The 24840-nt window shown below is 39.6% G+C and overlaps 1 protein-coding gene across 1 annotated transcript in view; it reads right to left on the bottom strand.

Moving 5' to 3' along the window:
- The window catches only part of slc9a1b (solute carrier family 9 member A1b), a 37404-nt gene extending 22324 nt beyond the window's left edge, over positions 1–15080 (bottom strand). The window contains exons 1-5 of the mRNA XM_062047337.1: positions 14615–15080; positions 5795–6255; positions 712–962; positions 430–647; positions 159–352 (exon numbers count right to left, since the gene is read on the bottom strand). Of these exons, the coding sequence (XP_061903321.1) occupies positions 159–352; positions 430–647; positions 712–962; positions 5795–6255; positions 14615–14867 (1377 nt within the window). The 5' untranslated portion in view covers positions 14868–15080. The remainder of the gene's footprint in view (positions 1–158; positions 353–429; positions 648–711; positions 963–5794; positions 6256–14614) is intronic.
- Positions 15081–24840: the final 9760 nt, after the last annotated feature.

Below are 24840 nucleotides of genomic sequence, written 5' to 3'. Positions count from 1 at the left end.
AATATTCTCAGTAGATATTAACATTATAGTAAGAAAATGTAATTGTTTCACATGATTGAAGAAATGTCTAGTATAAAAAATATATTTAAAATGTTTTGTATATCGTACAGAAACGGTGTGGTTTTCTGTAAAACCAAACGGGGAGCGGTTCCTCTCACCTGAACAAAGACGGTGAAGAAGATGACGGTGATGATGGCGGTGAGGAACAAGTCCTTCATCTTGTTGGTCAGCAGGAAGCCCAGAGAGAAGGCGATGGCGCCTCGCAGGCCACCGTAGGCGACAATAAACTGCTCCTTCTTCGTCAGCTTGACGATGCGGAACTTGTTGATGACGAACGTCAGGCCGATGACACCTGGAACACAAGCGAGGACGGGGTGTTACACCTCCAAGGAGGGATCCGCCGAGACAACCCGGGTCGGTCTCCCTCACCCAGCACTCGGGAGACCAGGCACAGGACCACGGTGACGACCACGAAGGTCCAGTTCCAGGCGTGGGGCCCGGCCACGGTGGAAACGCCGAGGAAGATGAAGATGAGCGTTTCGCTCACGCTGCTCCACATCTTCATGAAGTACTTGACGGTGGTGTAGGACTTGTGCGAGATGTTGGCCTCCACGTACGGACGCATCACCACGCCACACGCGATCAACCTTCAAAAACAACTCATTAAAAAACGCCGTACGGCGTGGAAAAAAAAAAAAAGTCAGCACTCACGACATGATGCCCGACAGGTGGAAGACCTCTGCCGACAGGTACGCCATGTAGCTGTAGAGGAACACGAAGAGGGGCTCGATGACGCGCGTGTGCGACGTGAAGCGGGACGTGAAGGCGCCCAGGACGCCGTAGATGGCGCCCACCATGATGCCCCCGCAGGACACCACAAAGAAGCACAGCACCCCCAGGAGGGCGTCGGCCACTGTCACCACGCCGGCGTGGGAAAACTCCTCAAACAGGTGGTACAACACCTGCACGCAAACACAGAGCACAACCTCTTCAGCTTTAAACCGTGATCCCATGTACCATTCATTGTGGATTTGGAGGAGAAACATGTAATTGTATCACATGATTATACAACAATATTATAGTACAAATAATACATATTAATATTCTAAGTAAATATTCATATTATAGTACAAATACATATAAATATTTTCCGTATATAATATTATAGTAAAAATAATACATATTAATATTCTAAGTAAATATTCATATTATAGTACAAATACATGTAAATATTTTCCGTATATAATATTATAGTACAAATAATACATATTAATATTCTAAGTAAATATTATAGTACAAATAATACATAAATATTCTCAGTATATAATAATATAGTACAAATAATACATAAATATTCTCAGTATATAATATTATAGTACAAATAATACATAGTAATATTGTAAGTAAATAGTATTATAGTACAAATACATATAGTCTCAGTATATAATAATAATATAAAGCAAATAATACATATTAATATTGTAAGTAAATATTAATAGTAAATAATCCACATTATTATTCTACGTAAATATTCATATTATGGTAAAAATAATACATACAAAATATTCTCAGTAAATAATATTATAGTACAAATAATACATATAAATATTCTAAGTAGATATTAATATTATAGTACAAATAATACGCATACATATTCAAAGTAAATGATATTATAGTACAAATATTACACAAAAATATTCTCAGTATATAATAGTATTATAGTAAAAATAATACATAATATTATAGTACAAATAAAACATAAATATTCTCAATATCTAATATTACAGTACAAATAATACATATTAATATTCTAAGTAAATAGTATTATAGTACAAATACATATAGTCTCAGTATATAATATAGTGCAAATAATACATATTAATATTGTAAGTAAATATTAATAGTATAGTACAAATAATACATATACATATTATCAGTAGATATCAATATTATACTACAAATAATCCACATTATTATTCTAAGTAAATAATATTATAGTACAAATAATACATATACATATTCTCAGTATACAATAATATTATAGTACAAATAATACATATTAATATTCTAAGTAAATATTCATATTATAGTACTGATAATACCTATAAATGATCTCAGTAGATATTATTATAGTACAAATACATAAATATTCTAAGAAAATAAAATTATAGTACAAATACATATATGTATTCTCAGTATATAATAATATTATAGTACAAATAATACATATTATTATTGTAAGTAAATATTCGAATTATAGTACAAATAATAAATATTCTCAGTAGATATTAATATTATCGTACAAAAAATACATATACATTTTCTAAGTAAATAACACTATAGTACAAATATTAAATATAAATATTCTCAGTATATAATAATATTTTAGTACAAATAATACACATTAATTTTCTAAGTAAATATTCCTATTATAGTACAAATAATACATATACATATTGTCAGTGGATATTAATATCATAGTAAAAATAATACATATAGTATTCTCAGTATGTAACAATATTATAGTACAAATAAGTAGATATTAACATAGTACAAATAATACATACACACATCAGTAAATATGATTTTTATTGTCAAAATAATACATTTACATATTATACTACGGTACATACTACATACTAAATAAAAAATATTATCATGCATATACCCTTTTGTCAGTATATATTAATAATAGTACAAATAATACATATACATATTCTAATTAAATATTAATATCATAGTACAAATACATTAACATATGCTCAGTAGATATTATTATAGTACAAATATCTGATATTATATAAATACATATATTTTCGTACAAATAATACAGATACAAATTACAAATAAATAGTAATAAATATAAGTACTTTAGTACAAATAATAAATATACATATTCCAAGTAAATATTATTTTAATAGTACAAATATAATAATATTCTGAGTAAACATTTATTGTATGGTACAAATAATACGTATAAATATTCTCAGTAGATATTAACATTATAGTAAGAAAATGTAATTATTTCACATGATTGAAGAAATGTTAAGTATAAAATATATCCAGCCCTCATGGGGACAAAGGCTGACTTTTTAATCCTTACAGTGAATTATTTCTAAATTTTTGCCATAATTGCTCTTGTTTTACTCCATTATAAATTTTTTATTTTTTTCCAAAAATGGTTTTCTTCATGTCGATTTTTAAAATGTCAATGTCAGTAGTCTGAACTAAATAGATGGTTTTTGTCCTTAAATAAATAAGACTAAAATTGAATAGCTAATGAAAACATTCATGAACCATTACAAATGTTACATTATTTCATAAATTGTCCATTAATTTAGTTGTATAACAGTATATTCAGGGATTTTTAGACATTTAAGTAAAAACAAATAAACTAAATACTAATTAGGTCTATATATTTCATGACGTTTTTCAATATTCATGTCATTTTTTTTTCTTGCTTTATTTACAAAGTGCTCAGGGAAGTTTATGTATGATTAAAATGCTAAATTGTTTAATCAAATAATAAAAAATTAAAAAATCATATTCAACAATATTGAAGAAATATTGAGTATAAAATATATTTAACACAGAGGAGACAATGGCTGACTATTTTGTCCTTTCAGTACATTTTTTCTGCATTTTGCCGTAAGTTTTGTCGTGTTACTCCATTATGGATGCTTTTTTTCTTTAAAGGGTCTTCTTCATGTTAAATTTTTAAAAAAATCGATGTCTGTAGCCTGAACTGTATGGAAGGTTTTTGTCCTTAAATAAATATTAGTCAAATTAAACAGTTTATAAAAATATTAATTAATCATTATAAATGTTACATTAATTATTAAATTGTTCATTAATTAAATTTAATTGTGAATTGTATTCATTTAAATAATAAAAAAAGTTAACTTAAATATAAATATGGTTTATATAATTAGACTTTTCAATATTCATGGCATTTTATATTGTATTATTTTCTTTATTTATTTTTAATTCCTTTACAAAGCGCAAAGAAAAGCCTATGATTGAAAATGCTAAATTGCTGATATTTTTGTCTGCTTAAGTAAAAAAAGAAAATCATATTCGATCTTTAAATAAATATGAGTCAAATTAAATAAGTTATAAAAATATTAATGAATTATAACACATTTTACATTAATTATTAAATCATCCAATAATTTAGTTGTATAATATTGTATTCAGTTATACATTTAAATAATAACAAATAAACTAAATACTAATTAGGTGTATGTATTTCATGATACTTTTCAATATTCATGTCATTTTATTTTGTAGGTAGTTTGATTTTAGTTTGATTTATTTACAAAGCGCACAGGGAAGCTTATGTATGATTAAGATACTAAATTGTTGATTTTTTTGTCTGCTTAAGTAAAAAAATCAAATCATATTGGATCTTCAAAAAAATACGAGTCAAATTAAATAGCTTATAGAAAACATTATTGAATTATTACCTTATTTTTTATTAAATTGTCCATTAATTTAGTTGTACAATATTAAATTCAGTTATTTTTTAGAGATTGAAATAATAATACAGAAACTAAATAGTAATTAGGTTTATATACTTTTCAATATTCATGGCATTTTATTTTGTATTTATTTTGATATCTTTACAAAGCGCACAAAGAAGCTTATGTATGATTAAAATGCTAAATTATTGATTTTTAGTCTGCTTAAGTAAAAAAAATATCATATTGTTTAGCTTGATGGAAGAAATATTAAGTATAAAATATGTTTTAACATTTAGGGAACAACAAAGGCTGACTTTTTTTACCTTTTTAGAATTTTTTTTCTGTATTTTTTCCATATTTTGTGTTGTGTTACTCCATTAGACATGTTTTTTTTTAAAAAGAGGGGTTTCGTCATGTTAAATTTCAAAGTCTGTACGGATTTTTTTTGTCCTTAAATAAATATGAGTCAAATTAAAAACCATTGAAAATATTAATGAATCATTACAAATGTTTTAATTATTTTGAAATCGTTCATTAATTAAATTGTGAAATATTATATTCCTTTTTTTTTTTTTTTAGATATTTAAATAATAAAATTTAACTTAACAATATTTAAATATATATATTTCGTGACACATTTAAATATTCATGGCATTTTTTTTCAATTGTATTTTATTTTGATTTTATTTACAAAGCGCACACAAGCTTATGTATGATTTAATTGCTGAATTGTTGATTTTTAGTTTAAAAAAAAAAATCATATTGTTTCACATTAAAGAACAAATATAAAATATAAAATATATTGAACACTCAGGGAACAAAGGCTGACATTTTTGTACTTTCAGTAAACTTTTGCTGTATTTTTTCCCCCATAATTTTGGTTTTTGTACTTAAATAACTATAAATCCAATTGAATAGATGAAATATTAGTTTAAATTGTCCATTAATTAATTTGTAAAATACTATATTCTATTATTTTGAAACCTTTAAATAATTAAAAATAAACTAAAAAGTAATTAGACCATATTTCATGCCACTTTCCAGTATTCATGGAAACGACCGCTGTCAAAGTCAGTCATCAAAGAGGTGGTGGGCGGGATCAATGCTCTGATTGGTTGAACTGTTTAATGGCGTTTACCTGCAAAAAGGGTGGATGAATACGACTTTTGCATTTTGTAACCAAAGAAAATAAGTCATAGAGAAGAAAATTGAAACCTGCAGTTACCAAAATGCCACAGGCTCGATTCCCCAGATGTTAAAAGCGCCCTCATTCTCGCAATGACTACCCTGTGCCCTGGGGATTTGTCTGTGAAACGTTCTTTTGTACTCACCACAGTTACGGCGTCGTTAAGCAGCGACTCTCCAAAGACCAGGATGTGCAGCAGCTCGTTGATGTGGATCTCCTCGAAGACGGCCAGCACGGCCACGGGGTCCACAGCCGACACGATGGCGCCGAACAGCAGGCAGGACAGCAGGTCCACGCCGGCCAGCTGGGCGCCCTCCAGGCGGCACACGCCGTACATCACCCCGCCGATGAAGAAGGCGTTCCAAAGCGTGCCCACCACCGCAAACACCAGGATGGTGCCCAGGTTCTCTGTGAAGGGGCGGATGGGCAGGAAGTAGCCGGCGTCCAGTATGATAGGGGGCAGCAGGTAGAGGAAGAAGAGCTTGGTGTCGAGGACGGGCGCCGTCTCCCGGATGGCCTTGATGACGCCGCCCACCAGGAGCCCCACAAATATCAGCAGGCAGCTCTCGGGAACCACGTGGGACACTCTGGGAATGATGTGGAAGCCTGGGGAGGAAGTGATTGATTAGGGCGGACTTTTCATCACTTCACCAAAAGAAAAACCTCCTTTCACAGGCTTTGCTACACATATTAAAATGCAGACGTGGGAAGTGTTTTTCTTTGAGGAAATAAGATAACTCGAAGATTAAACTTTTTTTTACATAAAATATTATGTACATATATAATATATATATATACACATGTGTGTGTATATATAAACTGTATGTATATACTGTATATATATATATATATATATATACACATATCTACATACTGTACATATATATATATATATATATACATATATATATATATATACATATATCTACATACTGTACACACACACACATATATATACATATATATATACATATATATATACATATATATATACATATATATATATATATATATATATATATATATATATATATATATATATATATATATATATATATATATATATATACATATATATACATATACATACATACACACACACATACACTACCGTTCAAAAGTTTGGGGTCACCCAAACAATTTTGTGGAATAGCCTTCATTTCTAAGAACAAGAAGAATAGACTGTCGAGTTTCAGATGAAAGTTCTCTTTTTCTGGCCATTTTGAGCGTTTAATTGACCCCACAAATGTGATGCTCCAGAAACTCAATCTGCTCAAAGGAAGGTCAGTTTTGTAGCTTCTGCACCAAAAACCAGACATTTGCAGCTAGAATAGTCATTTACCACATTAGCAATGTATAGAGTGTATTTCTGTAAAGTTAAGACTAGTTTAAAGTTATCTTCATTGAAAAGTACAAAAGCACAGTGCTTTTCCTTCAAAAATAAGGACATTTCAATGTGACCCCAAACTTTTGAACGGTAGTGTGTGTGTGTATATATATATATATATATATATATATATATATATATATATATATATATATATATATATATATATATATATATATATGTACATATATATATATATACATATATATACATATATATACATATATATATACATATATATATGTACATATATATATATATATATATATATATATATATATATATATATATATATATATATATATGTATATATATATATATGTACATATATATATATATATATGTATATATATATATATGTACATATATATATATATGTACATATATATATATACATATATATATATATATATATATATGTACATATATATATATGTACATATATATATATACATATATATATATATATATATATATATATATATATATATATATATATATATATATATATATATATATATATATATATATATATATATATATATATATACAGTATATACATATATGCATATACATATATACATATATATATATACACATACACAGTATATACATATATACATATACATACATACATATATATATCTACCATTAATGAAATACCCAAATATATGACACTCTACCTGCTAAATTTGATTTTAAAAAGCCAGCAAGCTAAAAGGCAAAGTGTAACGTGTCAAGTACCCGAAAGTATTACTCTGAGGTGTGTACCTTAAAAACGTGTTTAAAATAATAGCATGTTTACACATCATGCATCAAGAACCAAAATTAGTTAAAAAAAACAAACAGCTTGCATACTAACTACAGCATTCCAACAGGCATTATTTGTCAAGTACCAAAATGTTTGACGCTGAGGTGTATAGATGCAAAATTAGCAACAACAAAAAAGCTAGTATGCTAATATTAGAATGCTAACAGCTGTTAAACGATTAGCTACGGGCCACACTTTGAAAATCCCGGCTCTAATGGCATGACAAGCTATGTTTCTTTTAAAAATTCATAAATATTTAGATTTAAAAAAAACAAAACAGGGTTGAGTGAGTGACACATTTCCAGTCCAAGAGGCCTCAGTGTGACCCGGGTTGTACGGAGGAGTGGCTGCAGCGGGCGTTCCCCGCCATCTTCAGTGCAGTCAGCCCCCACCCTCCTCCCTCCTCTTCTCCCAGCAGGACACCACTTTGCGTACTTTGTTATCGAGCGGCGCATTAGAGCAGGAAGCCGGCGCGGCCCTCTGAGGCAACGGCTGCGCCGACAGATAAGACGACGCAGGAGACATCTTTTACACGTGGCGCACACCTGCCAGCTCGCTGTGACGGTCGCATATTTCAGTCCCGAGCGGAGGGCGGGTGCTAATAAGGTCAACAGAAGATTTAACCGAGTCTCCCGGGGTTCATTTTGATTTCTAAAAACGGCCTGAACAGCTGCTTCCACTCACGTGTTTACATGGGGCTCTGGAATCATCTCAGCACCGAACTGAGGACCCCTTTCATGGCCCCTGAGACGCACGTTAGACGTCATCAGACAGAAGTTCTTGTAATTGATTTAAACCAACGGTGTCCAAAGTGCGGGCCGGGAGCCATTTGCAGTCCCGTAGCACAACCGTTGGCATTCTTATATTAGCATGCTACCTTTTTGATAATGTTCCATCTACAGTGGGGAACGGATTATTATGGCCCCATTCTTGGGAGGGTCTCGCCTTGAGAGGAAGGTGGGGACGAGGGGGAGGGGGGGGGGGGTTAATAATTTTGCAATGCTGACATCACATGGACAAAGATAAGACCTTCTGGAGGAAAGTTCTGTGGTCAGATGAAACAAAAATTGAGCTGTTTGGCCACAATACCCAGCAATATGTTTGGAGAAGAAAAAATGAGGCCTTTAATCCCAGGAACACAATGCCTACCGTCAAGCATGGTGGTGGCAGTATTATGCTCTGGGCCTGTTTTGCTGCCAATGGAACTGGTGCTTTACAGAGAGTAAATGGGACAATGAAAAAGGAGGATTACTTCCAAATTCTTCAGGACAACCTAAAATCATCAGCCCGGAGGTTGGGTCTTGGGCGCAGTTGGGTGTTCCAACAGGACAATGACCCCAAACACACGTCAAAAGTGGTAAAGGAATGGCTAAATCAGGCTAGAACTAAGGTTTTAGAATGGCCTTCCCAAAGTCCTGACTTAAACGTGTGGACAATGCTGAAGAAACAAGTCCACCACTCTATAATCTGCTGAAGTACCAAACAAAATGGAGATGGAGCAAGACTTTCAAGGAATGCAAGGAGCTCTTAACAAGTGACAGGGTGTTAATTCACGTCTGCCACTGTCCCTCGCATATGGCAAGTGTCTCAAAGGGCTGCACAGGCCACAACGACATCCTCGGTACAGAGCCCACATAAGGGCAAGGAAAACTCACCCCAGTGGGACGTCGATGTGAATGACTATGAGAAATCTTGGAGAGGACTGAAAGCAATGGATGTCGAGTGGGTCTGACATAATATTGTGAAAGTCCAGTCCATAGTGGATCCAACATATCAGCGAAAGTCCAGTCCATAGTGGATCCGTCATAATAGTGAGAGTCCAGTCCATAGTGGGGCCAGCAGGAAACCATCCAGAGCGGAGACGGGTCAGCAGCGCAGAGATGTCCACTACCGATGCACAGGCGAGCGGTCCACCCCGGGTCCCGACTCTGGACAGCCAGCACTTCAACCATGGCCACCGGACCTGTGTAACTCCCCCTCCACAAGGGAGAAGGGGGCAGAGGAGAAAAGAAAAGAAACGGCAGATCAACTGGTCTAAAAAGGGGGTCTATTTAAAGGCTAGAGTATACAAATGAGTTTTAAGATGGGACTTAAATGCTTCTACTGAGGTAGCATCTCTAACTGTTACCGGGAGGGCATTCCATAGTACTGGAGCCCGAATAGAAACCGCTCTATAGCCCGCAGACTTTTTTTGGGCTCTGGGAATCACTAATAAGCCGGAGTTCTTTGAACGCAGATTTCTTGCCGGGACATATGGTACAATACAATCAGCAAGGTAGGCTGGAGCTAGACCGTGTAGTATTTTATACGTAAGTAGTAAAACCTTAAAGTCACATCTTAATCATCCGATAGCGTACGCCTCTCGGACACTCTCGCCAGCCGAGAAAAACTACTCACAGATAGAGGAGGCGGCGTTGAGCCTGGTGTATGGAGTAAGGAAATTCCATCAATATCTGTGGGGGCGGAGGTTCAACATGGTGATCGACCACAAGCCTCTACTCACGCTGGTTGGAGAACATAAAGGACTTCCAACAATGGCAGCAGCGCGTATCCAAAGATGGGCCATCATACTGTCGGCATACGATTACTGCATAACCTACCGTCAGTCAGAAGAGCACGGCAACGCTGATGGACTGTCTCGTGTCCCGTTGTCTGAGACCACAGACACAAGGACAGGCCAAATGACAGCATGTCAGAATGCACTGATATGTGAGCACCTGGATGAGGCACCGGTGAGTGCGAAACAGATTTCCAAGGCATCGCGCAATGATCCTGAGCTCTCAAAGCTGCATATCAGAATACCTTTATTGTCATTGTATGGAAACAACGAAATTGAACAGCAATCCAGCTCAATGCTTTTAAAACAAACCTACATGAAATAGTGTTGAGACAACAACCATAATAAAACAATTTAAAATTTAAAAACATATTGCACAGTAGATCTTTATCAGAGGTAAGCAAGTAATAAAGTGGTGAGTGTTCAGGTAAGTGCAGGGTTTAGGGCAATAACAGCTCTAGGATAGAAACTGTTTTTCAGTCTATTTGTCCTTGCTTTGATGGTCTTATAACGCCTCCCTGAGGGCAAGAGGTCAAGCCAGTGGTGACCTGGGTGGGATGAGTCCTTGAGGATGCAGTTTGCTCTCCTGTTGCAGTGTCTCTTATGCAGGTCCTCTAGTGATGTAAGAGGACATGCAGTGATCTTCTGGGCCGCGTTTATGACCCCCTGTAATCTCTTTCTCTCTGCCACCGTGCAGCTAGAAAACCACACGGAGATGCCGTAGGTCAGTATATCATGGAAGGATGGCCAAAAGAGATACCGGAAGATCTAAAAGTCTACTATAAAAAGAGGGAGGAGCTATCTGTTGAGCAGGGATGTGTTCTGTGGGGAACTAGAGTCGTGGTACCTGCAAAACTAAAAAAAGCAGCGCTGAATGAGCTCCACAGTGGGCACCCTGGCATCGGCAATATTGTCTGGTGGCCAAATTTAGACATGGACATCGAAATGGTCTGCAAACAATGCGAAACATGCCAGTTGGAACAGCGCACGGCCCGCCAAGTCCCTTTGCACCCCTGGGAGTTCCCCGGAGAAGTGTGGAAATGGCTTCACATGGACTTTGCAGGCCCAGTCACAGGTCACGTGTTCTTGATAGTGGTCGACGCCTATTCAAAGTGGCTTGAGGTTTTTACAATGTCTCAGATAACATCCTCTGTGACCCTTTCAAGGCTTAAGAGACTTTTTGCGTCATATGGAATACCAGAGCAAATCGTCACAGACAACGCCACAGCTTTCACGTCAGATGAGTTTCAGCAGTTTGTGAAGAGAAATGGTATTCTTCACACGACTGGTGCACCCAGGCATCCAGCTACTAATGGCCTGGCCGAGAGGTACGTCGCCACATTCAAAGCAGGCATGAAAAAGCTTGCCGGACAAGACTTTAGTGTGGAGGACATGGTCTCGCATTTCCTACTGTGATATCGCACGACTCCCAACAGTGCTACTGGTGAGTTTCCAGCGGACTTGCACCTCAAGAGACATGTGCGTACGCGGTTGGACTTTCTGAAACCAAGCATCTCAAAGAAGGTGAGGAGGAGGCAGTATCGACAGAAAGAGGAGCATGACAGTCGGGCTGCTGTGAGAGAGTTTGATGTGGATGACCCAGTGTATCTGCGCAACACCGCAGGGGGAAAACACAAATGGATCCCAGGAGTGGTGACCCAACAGACTGGCCAAGTGTTGCACAGAGTGCAAGGAGAGTCAACTGACCAAGTGTACAGACGCCACGGGGACCAGCTGAGGCCTCGCTACACTCAGGGCCTTCCTGATCCTGAACTGAAAGGCGCAACTCAGTCAGCTGAGCAGGAGAGTGACTTTGGTGAACCGGAGTCAGTAGCACCTTTACCACCTGTTTTCGAGCTGGACCAACCTGTGCCACCTGACCCAGAGACAATGACTTTGAGACGCTCAGGGCGCACAACTAGGATGCCAAAGCGTTACAGGGAATAAGGACAATAAGGGGGGATGTTTAATTATCTAAGAGGGTTTGAGTTGATTAAGTATTGGGGCAGTATGGAAATGGTTGTTTAATTAACCAGATGAGAATCTGTTAACCAGACAACCTGTATTAGTTTAAAGAATGCGCATGCCTGTTGCCCAGGTAGAGAAACCAGTTACCCTTCGTGTACGCTGTAATGCTGTTATAATAATAATAATAATATTGGATTAGATTTTATATCGCGCTTTTCTATTATTAGATACTCAAAGCACTCACAGAGAAGTGGGAACCCATCATTCATTCACACCTGGTGGTGGTAAGCTACATTTGTAGCCACAGCTGCCCTGGGGTAGACTGACGGAAGCGAAGCTGCCAGTTTGCGCCTACGGCCCCTCCGACCACCACCTATCATTCATTCACCAGTGTGAGCGGCACCGGGGGCAAGGGTGAAGTGTCCTGCCCAAGGACACAACGGCAGCGATTTGGATGTCATGAGGCGGGGAGCGAACCTGCAACCCTCAGGTTTCTGGCACGGCCGCTCTACCCACTACGCCATACCGCCCCCCAAGGTTGTTCTCCCAAGGTACGCTAGGTAAAGTATTTAAACGTGTGCATCACCTTGTTATTCGGATCGAAGTACACCACAGTGTTCTTTGATGTTTCCCTCTTACACACATGTTTATGTGTGCTATGGCTATGAGGTTTTTTTTCCATTGGCCTCAGTCTGGACGCCCTCTCCAGGGGCCCAGGCTTAGACCAAATTTTTTTTCTTTTTCTCACCCCACCCCCGTCCCCAGCGTTTACCAGTTTCTCACCTTTTTTTGGAAGGGGCGCCGGAAGTTGGCAGACCCGTCAGCGATCCTGTTCTGTCTCCCTGTAATGTTTGTCTGCCCTTCAATGGGATTGTGCTAAAAATCTAAATTTCCCCTCGGGGATTATTAAAGTATTTCTGATATATATATATATATATATATATATATATATATATATATATATATATATATATATATATATATATATATATATATATATATATATATATACGTGATATGGAGTGGTGCACTTATGACAGGGGTGTCCAAACTTTTTCCACTGAGGGCCGCACACTGTAAAATCAAAGCAAGCGGGGGGCCATTTTTATTTTTTTTAATTTTAAAAACCAATACAATAAATATATAAAAAATATATACATTTAGGCCTCCACTCAGGCTTGATCCCGGTGAACCCAATTGGTTTTGGTAAAAAAATGTATAAAAAATGTGTCATTATTTAGTATTATTATTATTATTATTCAAAGTTTAAATCTCTAGATCAACATAACGTCTATCTGTCAATATAACGTTTTTAAACATTTAAGTTGTGTGCCTTTTTTGTCAAAGAAAACCCTGTTTTTTTAAATGGAAAAAACACCAAATATGAAATATTTTCCCCCAATGAAATTTTCAAGTGGAATGTTTGAGATTATACAATAATTGGAGCCTTAAAAAGGTCAATAACTCAAAACAACATTGATTTTAATTCATTGTTATTTTTTGATCAATGACACACACAAAAAAATCCCACTAAAATGATTAAACATCAAAGTGTTAAAAAATATATTATACATTTTTTATACTGTTTACTTTTAACACAATAATCTCGAGATCAGCTTCAGGTCTATCCGTCAATTGTAAGTTTTATTGTTGTTTGTGTTTTTTGTTTGTTTGTTTCAGGCCCTTCTTTAAAAAAAAAAAAAGAACTCTGTTTTTTATATGGCAAACACAAAATATGCAACATTTTCCCCAAAAAATATCTCAAAGTGGAATATTTAATGTGACATAATTGGAGCCTTGAATAGGTCAATAGTTCATAATGACGTTGATTTTGATTAATTATTATGTTTTAAAGAAAGAAACAGCCTGCATGGCAGCTTTGTGTTATTAGAGTAAACATTGCAACATTTTCTTACATTTCACCTGTTTGCTGTTTTGTACCACTTTTTATGTTTTACATTTTTTTAATCATATTTTTAGAATGTGCCGTGGGGCCGTGAATTTTTTTTATCGCGGGCCGCATTTGGCCCCCGGGCCGCACTTTGGACACCCCTGACTTATGAGAATGGGTCCTTGTTTGTTTATTTCTGTGTTTTGGTGAAAATTGTTTTCAAACATGTTTATTGGATAGCAAAACTATTTTTTTTTGTTTATATATTTTTGGTTTTTGGAGGACCTAACTTGAATGCAGACGCAGCAGCAGTGACGTCACACGTCAGCCAACTTAAAAAGAGGCACTCACCGAGCTTCATGAGGAGAGCCAGCAGGATCCACAGCGAGATCTCGAAGGGCCTCCGGACGTGCTCGTAGTTGAACGACAACACCGGGAAAGACTTCCTGTGCGCGGACGAGTTTCCCCGGTGGTGCGGGGTCTCCTCCCCATCACCAGCGTGCGTGCGGTTGTCCGGCGCACGGCTGCCGTCGACGGCGAAAAGGAGCAGCAGGAGGAGGAGGAGGCTTGCCAAGCCGGCGAGACGCGGGGATGGCGGGGCCATGTTGGGGCAGGGTCCGCTACACCATGCGCTGATGACGAGGATGAAGAAGAGGGGGAGGCGGAGGAGGAGAGCATGAGGATGGTGACAGGACCTTTACGCACAGCCTCCACGCGTGCCTAAGCATGGCGGGAAAGTGGCGACGAGTGGGCGGAGACAAAAACAGCCAACATGGTCGGCAACGTGCCGCTCGCTCACGCCGGAGGGTCCTCTTATCTTCTCTCAGCGGCGTCCTCATGTGCGCTCCGTCAAGTGACACCTGCTGGAGCGGAGGAGCAGCGCAGCCACAGCGGATGGGGCGGTCCGATACAGCCACATGAACATATCGGCGCCAAAGGCGGTATCGGACCGATACTCTTTGTTGTTGTTTTAACCTTTTCTATTTTTCTACTTGGATAGCAAGAGAGTCAAAAAAATGATTTAAATGAGAATTTATTGACTTTATTTTGGTGGTGAGTACAATAGTTGCATTATTTTGTTGATGTTGAACCCCCCCATTAAAAAAACACAAAAAAACTCAAATGTTAGCATTCAGTCTAATTAGGATTAGGGATGGGTACCAAATCCGGTACTTTTTTTTGGCACCGACCCAATGCTGAAATTACATTTTTTTATTTAAACGGGGATAGCAGATCCATTCTATGTGTCTCACTTGATCATTTCGCGATATTGCCATATTTTTGCTGAAAGGATTTAGTAGAGAACAACAACGATAAAGTTTGCAACTTTTGGTCGCTGATAAAAAAAAGCCTTGCCTGTACCGGAAGTAGCGTGATGTCACAGGAGGAAGGGCTGCTCACATTTTCCTATTGTTTACAATGCAGCGAGAGAGATTCGGACCGAGAAAGCGACGATTACCCCATTAATTTGAGCGAGGATGAGAGATTTGTGGATGAGGAACGTGAGAGTGAAGGACTAGCGTGCAGTGCAGGACGTATCTTTTTTCGCTCTGACCGTAACTTAGGTACAAGCTGGCTCATTGGATTCCACACTTTCTCCTTTTTCAATTGTGGATCACGGATTTGTATTTTAAACCCCCTCAGATACTATATCTGTCATGACGCGGAGTCGATCCCAGGTTTCCTCTGCAGCTGGAGCTGCAGGCACCTCTGCTAACCCCTCTGCTGGCAGCACGCTCAAACACACCTCTGCTCACACTGAGCACAACACGCCCACACAGCAACAAGTCTGCAAGCAATCACTGATCAGCACACAAGGACTTGACGAGGGGGAGCAGCATAAAGACCAGCGGACCCAAGGAACCTTTGCCAGAACGTCGCTAACCTTCCAGTAAGCATCACGTCTGGCATTCCTTTTCCCAGTGATTTCCTCGTCCTTGTTTTGCTCTATTTCTCCGTGTTTCCCCCTGGTTCATGCCCTTTTGTAACCCATTTACAGACAACAATCCTTGGTAACATTTACATTATAATTTTACACATAGTCAACACTCACTCACTTTGAGTAGTATACACACGCCACGTATTCATCTAAGGTTTCCAATAAACCTTGTAAACCGCAGTCCTGCCCTGGTTGTCGCCTCCTTCCCTTCTCTGATATACAACAGTACGTTCTGGCCAACAACATGTCGGAACCAGGCGACAGCAGCAAGCCCCAGGCCCAGATAGCCATATCTTCCGACCTAGCTATACTTAGCTCCGTCGTTAGCGAACACCAGGTTCGGTTTACTGCCCTTGAGGATCATCTTGAGAGAGCTTTTACCAGACTGTATTCCAAGATGGACAACATGTTCTGGACAGTTCTGGACCGGTGGTACCTCCACGTGCTTCTCCAGTTCCTGGACCCGAACACAGCATTTTGGAACGAGAGCCCAGGATTGCCAGCCCTAAACCCTTTGAAGGGGACTTTGAACTTTGTAGAGGGTTCTTGGTACAATGTGACCTCATTTTTCGGCAACAGCCCTCCCGTTATTCCTCAGACGGCGCCAAGATTGCATTTATTTTTTCCTTACTTTCCGACCCGGCTCTCAAATGGGCTACAGCTGCAGTTGACATGACCATTGGGCTCAACTCCGACTATTCTGCGTTCCGTGCAGAATTTTGGGCTGTCTTTGATCACCCCAAGGATGGGGGGGACGCGGCCGGACGTCTGCACTCCATCTCACAGGGTTCACATTCCGTGGCAGCCTACACCTTAGAGTTCCGGACTTTTGCGGCAGACAGCGGTTGGGATGACCGGGCGCTCCAAAGCGCATTCCGTCGCGGCCTTTCCGATGAAATTAAGGACGGTCTACTGAGGGACAGACCCACGTCCTGCAAAGACCTCATTGAACTGGCCCTCCAATTTGACATTCGACTTTGTGAACGAGCAGCAGAGCGAGGTCAGAGAGGTGCCTCTAGGAACCAGACTTGGCCTACTTTCAAGACAGAGGTGGACCCATACTGGCCTACAACTACTACAATGGCAGCCCCAGAGCCCATGCAGTTGGGTAGGACACGGTTACCCATTGAGGAAAGGGAGAGGAGGTACAGGCAGCGTCTCTGCCTCTACTGCGGTCTAGCAGGACACGTCCGATATAATTGTCCAGCGAGACCAAAAGATCAGGCTCACCAGCAGAGGGGATCCTGGTGAGCCATACTTTATTTCCCCGTAAAGAGGAAAACCCTGACATTCTGCTACCCGCTACTTTGGCCTGGGACAAGAGGAGCATTCAAGTGAAGGCATTTGTGGACTCGGGAGCTGACGAGAGTTTGTTGGACTACACGTTCGCCCGGGAGATGGGCATTCCCCTGATATCCTTGGACAAGACGCTGCCTGCACAGGCTCTAGATGGACGACCATTGGGCCCCATCAAGTACCGCACGGAGCCCCTTTCCATGACCATTTCTGGAAATCACAGAGAGACCATTAGTTTATGGGTGCTAGAAGCTCCGGTAGCCCCACTGGTACTTGGAAGATCTTGGCTTCGTCACCACAACCCCCATATATCTTGGTCTTCTCGCAGAATTCTGGCTTGGAGTACACCCTGCATGGCCAACTGTCTTGGGTCAGCATCTCATCCGGTCTACCACTCCACTACCACGACTCCCCGGGCCGATCTATCTCTGGTTCCAGCTTGCTACCATGACTTAGCCGAGGTCTTCAGCAAGGTACGTGCCTTGGGACTACCCCCTCATAGACCTTATGATTGTGCCATCGAGTTACTCCCTAACGCTACCTTGCCGTCTAGTCGCCTATACAACTTGTCTCTTCCAGAGAAGGAAGCTATGAGGAACTACATCACCGAGGGCCTTGCCTCGGGCATCATAACACCATCCAAGTCTCCACTGGCGGCGGGATTCTTTTTCGTGGCCAAGAAGGACGGATCCCTTCGTCCCTGCATTGACTACCATCACCTTAACAACATCACCATTAAGAATAAGTACCCTCTTCCTCTACTCAACTCATCTTTTGAACCTTTGGCACCTGCTACCATATTTACCAAACTGGATCTCCGTAACGCCTATCACTTGGTCCGGATCAAAGAGGGAGACGAGTGGAAGACTGCTTTCAACACTCATATGGGGCATTATGAGTACCGGGTGATGCCTTTTGGACTCACCAACGCACCTGCAGTTTTCCAAACTCTTGTCAACGACATTCTTCGGGACATGCTGGACCAATTCGTGGTAGTATACCTAGATGATATTCTCATTTTCTCCCGTAACCTCTCTGATCACCAAAGACATGTTCGACTTGTCCTGCAACGGCTTTTGGAAAACTGTCTGTTTGTTAAGGCAGAAAAGTGCTGCTTCCACTCCTCTTCGGTGGAGTTCCTCGGTTTCGTGGTCGAAAGGGGTCACATAAGGCCAGACCCGAAGAAGGTGGAGGCCGTGGTGAAGTGGCCGCAACCTACTACTAGGACGGAACTTCGGAGGTTCCTCGGCTTCGCTGGCTTCTACCTTTGCTTCATTCAAGACTTCAGTAGAGTTGCGGCACCACTACATTCGCTTACGTCTACTAACGTTCCTTTTGTGTGGACTCTTTTGGCGAGGAAGGCCTTCGAGGAGTTAAAGGAGCGTTTTGTTTCTGCCCCCATTCTAGTCCATCCCGACTTAGAAACTGCTTTTTTGGTAGAGGTTGACGCCTCAGACTCGGGGATTGGGGCTATTCTCTCTCAACGGTCCAAAAGTGACAATTTGGTTCACCCTGTTGCTTTTGTCTCCAGGCGCCTGACCCCGGCCGAACAGAGAATTACTGGCAGTCCATGAGGCCCTGGTGGAATGGAGACACTGGTTGGAAGGAGCTAGACACCAGTTTCAGATCCTAACCGACCACAGTAACCTTCTACACATCCGTGCTGCCAAGAGGATCAACAACCGCCAGGCAAGGTGGCAGCAGTTTTTCTCTCGCTTCAATTACATGCTTTCTTTCAGACCTGGGTCCAAGAACACTAAGGCTGACGCACTGTCCCGGTTATTTCTGAAAGAACCTACCGGTCCGGCAGTGGCAGAACCCATCCTTCCTTCCACTCGTATCATTGGGATGGTAACTTGGAAAGTGGAGGACCTAGTTAAGGCTGCACTGCGTTCCAATCCAGGACCGGGAGGTGGACCTCCCAACAAACTGTTCGTCCATCGGGAGTTACGACGCAGGGTCCTGGATTGGGGGCACTTTAGTCTGTTCTCATGCCATCCTGGCTTTCAACGAACCCTATCACTGCTGCGAAGACGTTTTTGGTGGCCATCAATGGCCAAGGACACTCGTGAGTTCATCGCTGCTTGTTTAACTTGTGCCCGTAGTAAGATGTCACACAGGCCTCCTGCTGGTCTTCTTCACCCTCTCTCCATTCCTGCCCGTCCTTGGTCACACATCGCCCTGGATTTTGTCACAGGATTGCCAGCCTTGTTTTGCTCTATTTCTCCGTGTTTCCCCCTGGTTCATGCCCTTTTGTATTTCCACAGTGACTCCCCTGAACTCCATGATCGTGCCTTGTCACTCGACACCCATCCGGATTCCTAACTGCCCACCTCGATCCACGACCTCCCTGCTCGGACCCAGACCACGCTGCCCTGCTCTTGCCCACGACCACTTGCCTGTCCACGAACTGCCTCTTCGCCTTTGCCCCCTTGGATACGACGAAAGATACAACCAACATTTACAGACAACAACCCTTGGTAACATTTACATTATAATTTTACACATTGTCAACACTCACTCACTTTGAGTAGCATACACACGCCACGTATTCATCTAAGGTTTCCAATAAACCTTGTAAACCGCAGTCCTGCCCTGGTTGTCGCCTCCTTCCCTTCTCTGATATACAACAATATCCTCTTGAAAATTAGAGTCGAGAATGCGAAAGGGACATTCACAGTGACTTTTATCTCCACGACAATACATCGGCGAAACACTTTAGCTAGGAGCTAACGTGATAGCATCGGGCTCAAATGCAGATAGAAACAAAATAAATAAACCCCTGACTGGAAGGATAGACAGAAAATCAACAATACTATTAAACCCTGGACCTGTATATACATGGTTAATGCTTTCCAGCTTGGCGAAGCTTAACAATGCTGTTGCTAACGACGCCATTGAAGCTAACTTAGCAACGGCACCTCACAGAGCTATGATAAAAACATTAGCGCTCCACCTACGCCAACCAGCCCTTATCTGCTCATCAACACCCGTGCTCACCTGCGTTCCAGCGATCGACGGAAGGACGAAGCGTCGGCTAGCGCGTCTGCTATCCAAGTCAAAGTCCTCCTGGTTGTGTTGCTACAGCCAGCCGCTAATACACCGATCCCACCTACAGCTTTCTTCTTTGCAGTCTTCATTGTTCATTAAACAAATTGCAAAATATTCACCAACACAGATGTCCAGAATACTGTGGAATTTTGAGATGAAAACAGAGCTTTTTTGTATTGGATTCAATGGTGTACCAATACTTCCGTTTAACTACTGACGTCACGCGCATACGTCATCATCCGTAGACGTTTTCAACCGGAAGTTTAGCGCGGGACTTTTAAAATTGCACTTTATAAGTTAACCCGGCCGTATTGGCATATGTTGCGATGTTAAGATTTCATCATTGATATATAAACTATCAGACTGCGTGGTCGGTAGTAGTGGGTTTCAGTAGGCCTTTAAAAGCAAGGGTTGAAAGCCAAACCATACAATGATCTTGAAACAGTCCGCGTAAAAAGTCCCCCCCGCATACACTTCCTGTACACGCACACACATTTCCAGTAGATGTGGAAGTCATCAGAGCGAGGCGAGCGCTCATGAAAAATAAATGTTAATATTATGTCGATTTGCTGGGAGTCAAAACTTTTTCCACCGATGGCTGCAAACTGAAAAACTTAAAGGGGGGCATTCATCCAACCATGCAAATAAATAATGTATAAAAATGCTCTTACAGGCAACAAAGCGTACTGGTATGTTATTCTTCTCAATATTTCAACTTTTTTCCATTTCCCATAGCAATATATGTATAAAATATAATATACATGTCATTATTAAGTGAATGCAATCAAGCTAATGCTAATGTTTGTCACAATTGTGAGAAAAACAAGTTTTTGTACGTTTTGTACTATTCTCCACTAATGATGTATTTTTGTCCGTTTTGTCCCTCTGAACCCTGCAGGGCGGCGACGAGCGAGCGAAAACAAACTCTTTTCCCACAGTTGGCTGGAGGTCAACGGGTACAAACGTGAAAACAGAGAAAATAAACAAAACACGTTCACATCACCGAGGTCAATAAATTAGGAATATGTGTGCGGATGCCCTTATAGGGACACACTAACAGTCAAAGGTTTAGAGCAGGGGTCCCCAAACTACGGCCCGCGGGCCGGATACAGCCCCCCAGCGTCCAAAATCCGGCACGCGGGAAGTCCCAAGTTAAAAAAAATAAAATATATATATATATATATAATTTTTTTTATTTTATTTTTTATTTTTTTTAAATTTGTCCTTACTAGTCCTTTTTCTACCGTCTCCTAGCCACTCAGGCAAATCATATTGTCTAAAAATGCATTTTACCATCGATAACGTGACATGGCAAGTGCGCTCTTTAAGTCAATTAGTGCGCGAGGAATATATATGTATGAATACATACATATATATATACTGTATATATATATACTGTATATATATATATATATATATATATATATATATATATATATATATATATATACACACACACATAGACACATACATATATACACATATATATATATACATATATAGACACATACATATATACACATATATATATACATATATACACATATACATATATATATATATATATACATATTTACATATATATATACATGGACATATACATATACATAGACATATACATATATACACACACATATATACACATTTACACATATATATACACGTTTACATATACATATACATATTTACACATATATACACATTTACATATACATATACATATATACACACACACACACACACACACACACACACACACACACACACACATATACAAGATACAAGCAAAAAGAGTACACATGGGAAAATATTAGCTGCTTTAAACATGACTATGAATAAAGAAAGAACTCTTAAAAATATATGCATTCTCCACAAAAGTTACTCAAGGAGTTCAAATAATCCCTGCAGGGTTCTCAGGATGAACCAGAAGGCGTCGTCATAATGGAGCCATCCTTCAAATGCAACCTCTTTTTGCAGGATGGGTCACTAGTACCATCCTGACATTCTTTGCACCCCTCCTCTGTACTGAAAAGTCACTTCTGTTCAACTATGTGTCACATCCAGTGCCGGTCACTTAACGGGGTTATTGTGCTCTACTTAGATGGACTGAATGACCTCATGGATAAAATTATACTTTGTATCTGCTAAACTTTTATTCAGTGGTGAGTCAACATGTCCTTTTGTAATAGTTTCAGTTGGGCTTTCTGGCTTCCATTCGTCAGCGTTCCTGTCCTGTAACCCTGTGCAAAATGTTGTTTGTCTGACCTTGAACGGGTTTGTGCTGAAAACATAATTTTGTTGTACTTGGGCAATGACAATAAATATCATTCCATTCAAAAGTCCGTAGAGATAATTGCTAGTTTAGCATGGCTTTAAACACCGTCATAGTGACAGATTTACGGCCGTATTTCTAAAACAACCCAAATATTTAAGTTTACATTGTAGCCAAACTTTTTCTCTTAAAACTGTTTTGTCTAAATAACATTTATTTTTTTCAGAGTTTTTGCCCATTTATTGTGTTTTGTTTAGTTTTTCAATTATTACCGAAGCGGCATTGGAGTTTTGAATTGGCTTCACTGCGATAGGAGAACAATTTTCTTACCCCCTTGGAGCTATCATCCTATTTTTTCTTACCTTTTCTGATACATTTTGGATATTACCTGGAATATAAACAAATGGTCATTGAACATATTGGATTTAACTGAATTGTAGTGGTCAATGTAGTCTTTTTGTTTATTGTTCACAACTGATTATTTAAAGTAAATACAAAATGTAACATGTAAAATAATAATAATACATTATTTTTTAATATTGGACTATACCTACATTTGAACTGATTTATTGTTGCTTGTGTATTTTATGCACACCTCAGCCAAAAGTAATACATTAAACCCCTGTTTATCCCTGTTAATAGGTTACCGGGCCGGTAAATGAAATCAAATTAAAGGCCTACTGAAATGAGATTTTCTTATTTAAACGGGGATAGCAGGTCCATTCTATGTGCCATACTTGATCATTTCGCGATATTGCCATATTTTTGCTGAAAAGATTTAGTAGAGAACATCGACGATAAAGTTCGCAAATTTTGGTCGCTGATAAAAAAGCCTTGCCTGTACCGGAAGTAGCGTGACGTCACAGGTTGTGGAGCTCCTCACATCTGCACATTGTTTACAATCATGGCCACCAGCAGCGAAAGCGATTAGGACCGAGAAAGCGACGATTACCCCATTAATTTGAGCGAGGATGAAAGATTCGTGGATGAGGAAAGTGAGAGTGAAGGATTAGAGAGCATTGGAAGCGATTCAGATAGGGAAGATGCTGTGAGAGGTGGGTGGGACCTGATATTCAGCTGGGAATGACTAAAACAGTAAATAAACACAAGACATATATATACTCTATTAGCCACAACACAACCCGGCTTATATTTAATATGCCACAAATTAATCCGCATAACAAACACCTCCCCCCTCCCGTCCATTTAACCCACCAATACAAATCAAACACCTGCACAACACACTCAATCCCACAGCCCAAAGTACTGTTCACTTCTGCAAAGTTCATACAGCACATATATTTCCCCAATGTCATGTACGTGACATGCACATAGCGGCACGCACATACGGGCAAGCGATCAAATGTTTGGAAGCCGCAGCTGCATACTCACGGTAGCGCGTATCCAACTCAAAGTCCTCCTGGTAAGAGTCTCTGTTGTCCCAGTTCTCGAAGTGTTTGTGTTGCTGCAGCCGTCCGCTAATACACCGCTTCCCACCTACAGCTTTCTTCTTTGCTGTCTTCATTGTTCATTAAACAAATTGCAAAAGATTCACCAACACAGAATACTGTGGTGATGAAAACAGACGACTTAATAGCTGGCCACAATGCTGTCCCAAAATGTCCGCTACGATACGTGACGTCACGTGCAAACGTCATCATACCGAGACGTTTTCAGCAGGATATTTCACGGGAAATTTAAAATTGCACTTTATAAGTTAACCCGGCCGTATTGGCATGTGTTGCAATGTTAAGATTTCATCATTGATATATAAACTATCAGACTGCGTGGTCGGTAGTAGTGGCTTTCAGTAGGCCTTTAAGTTCAAGTTCAAGTTCAAGTTGCTTTATTATTGTCCATTCTTCACATATACAAGACATATAAGAACTGAAATTACATTTTCAGCACAGTCCCACTAAGACCAGACAAACATTACGGGGAGACAAGACAGGACCGCTGACGGGTCAACCACTTACGGCGCCCCTTAAAAAAAGTGGGAAACAGGTGAAACTTGTGGGA

Source organism: Entelurus aequoreus, linkage group LG05, assembly GCF_033978785.1.
Source record: "Entelurus aequoreus isolate RoL-2023_Sb linkage group LG05, RoL_Eaeq_v1.1, whole genome shotgun sequence".
Classification (NCBI taxonomy): Eukaryota; Metazoa; Chordata; class Actinopteri; order Syngnathiformes; family Syngnathidae; genus Entelurus; species Entelurus aequoreus.
This window is presented reverse-complemented; position numbering and strand designations above follow the sequence as displayed.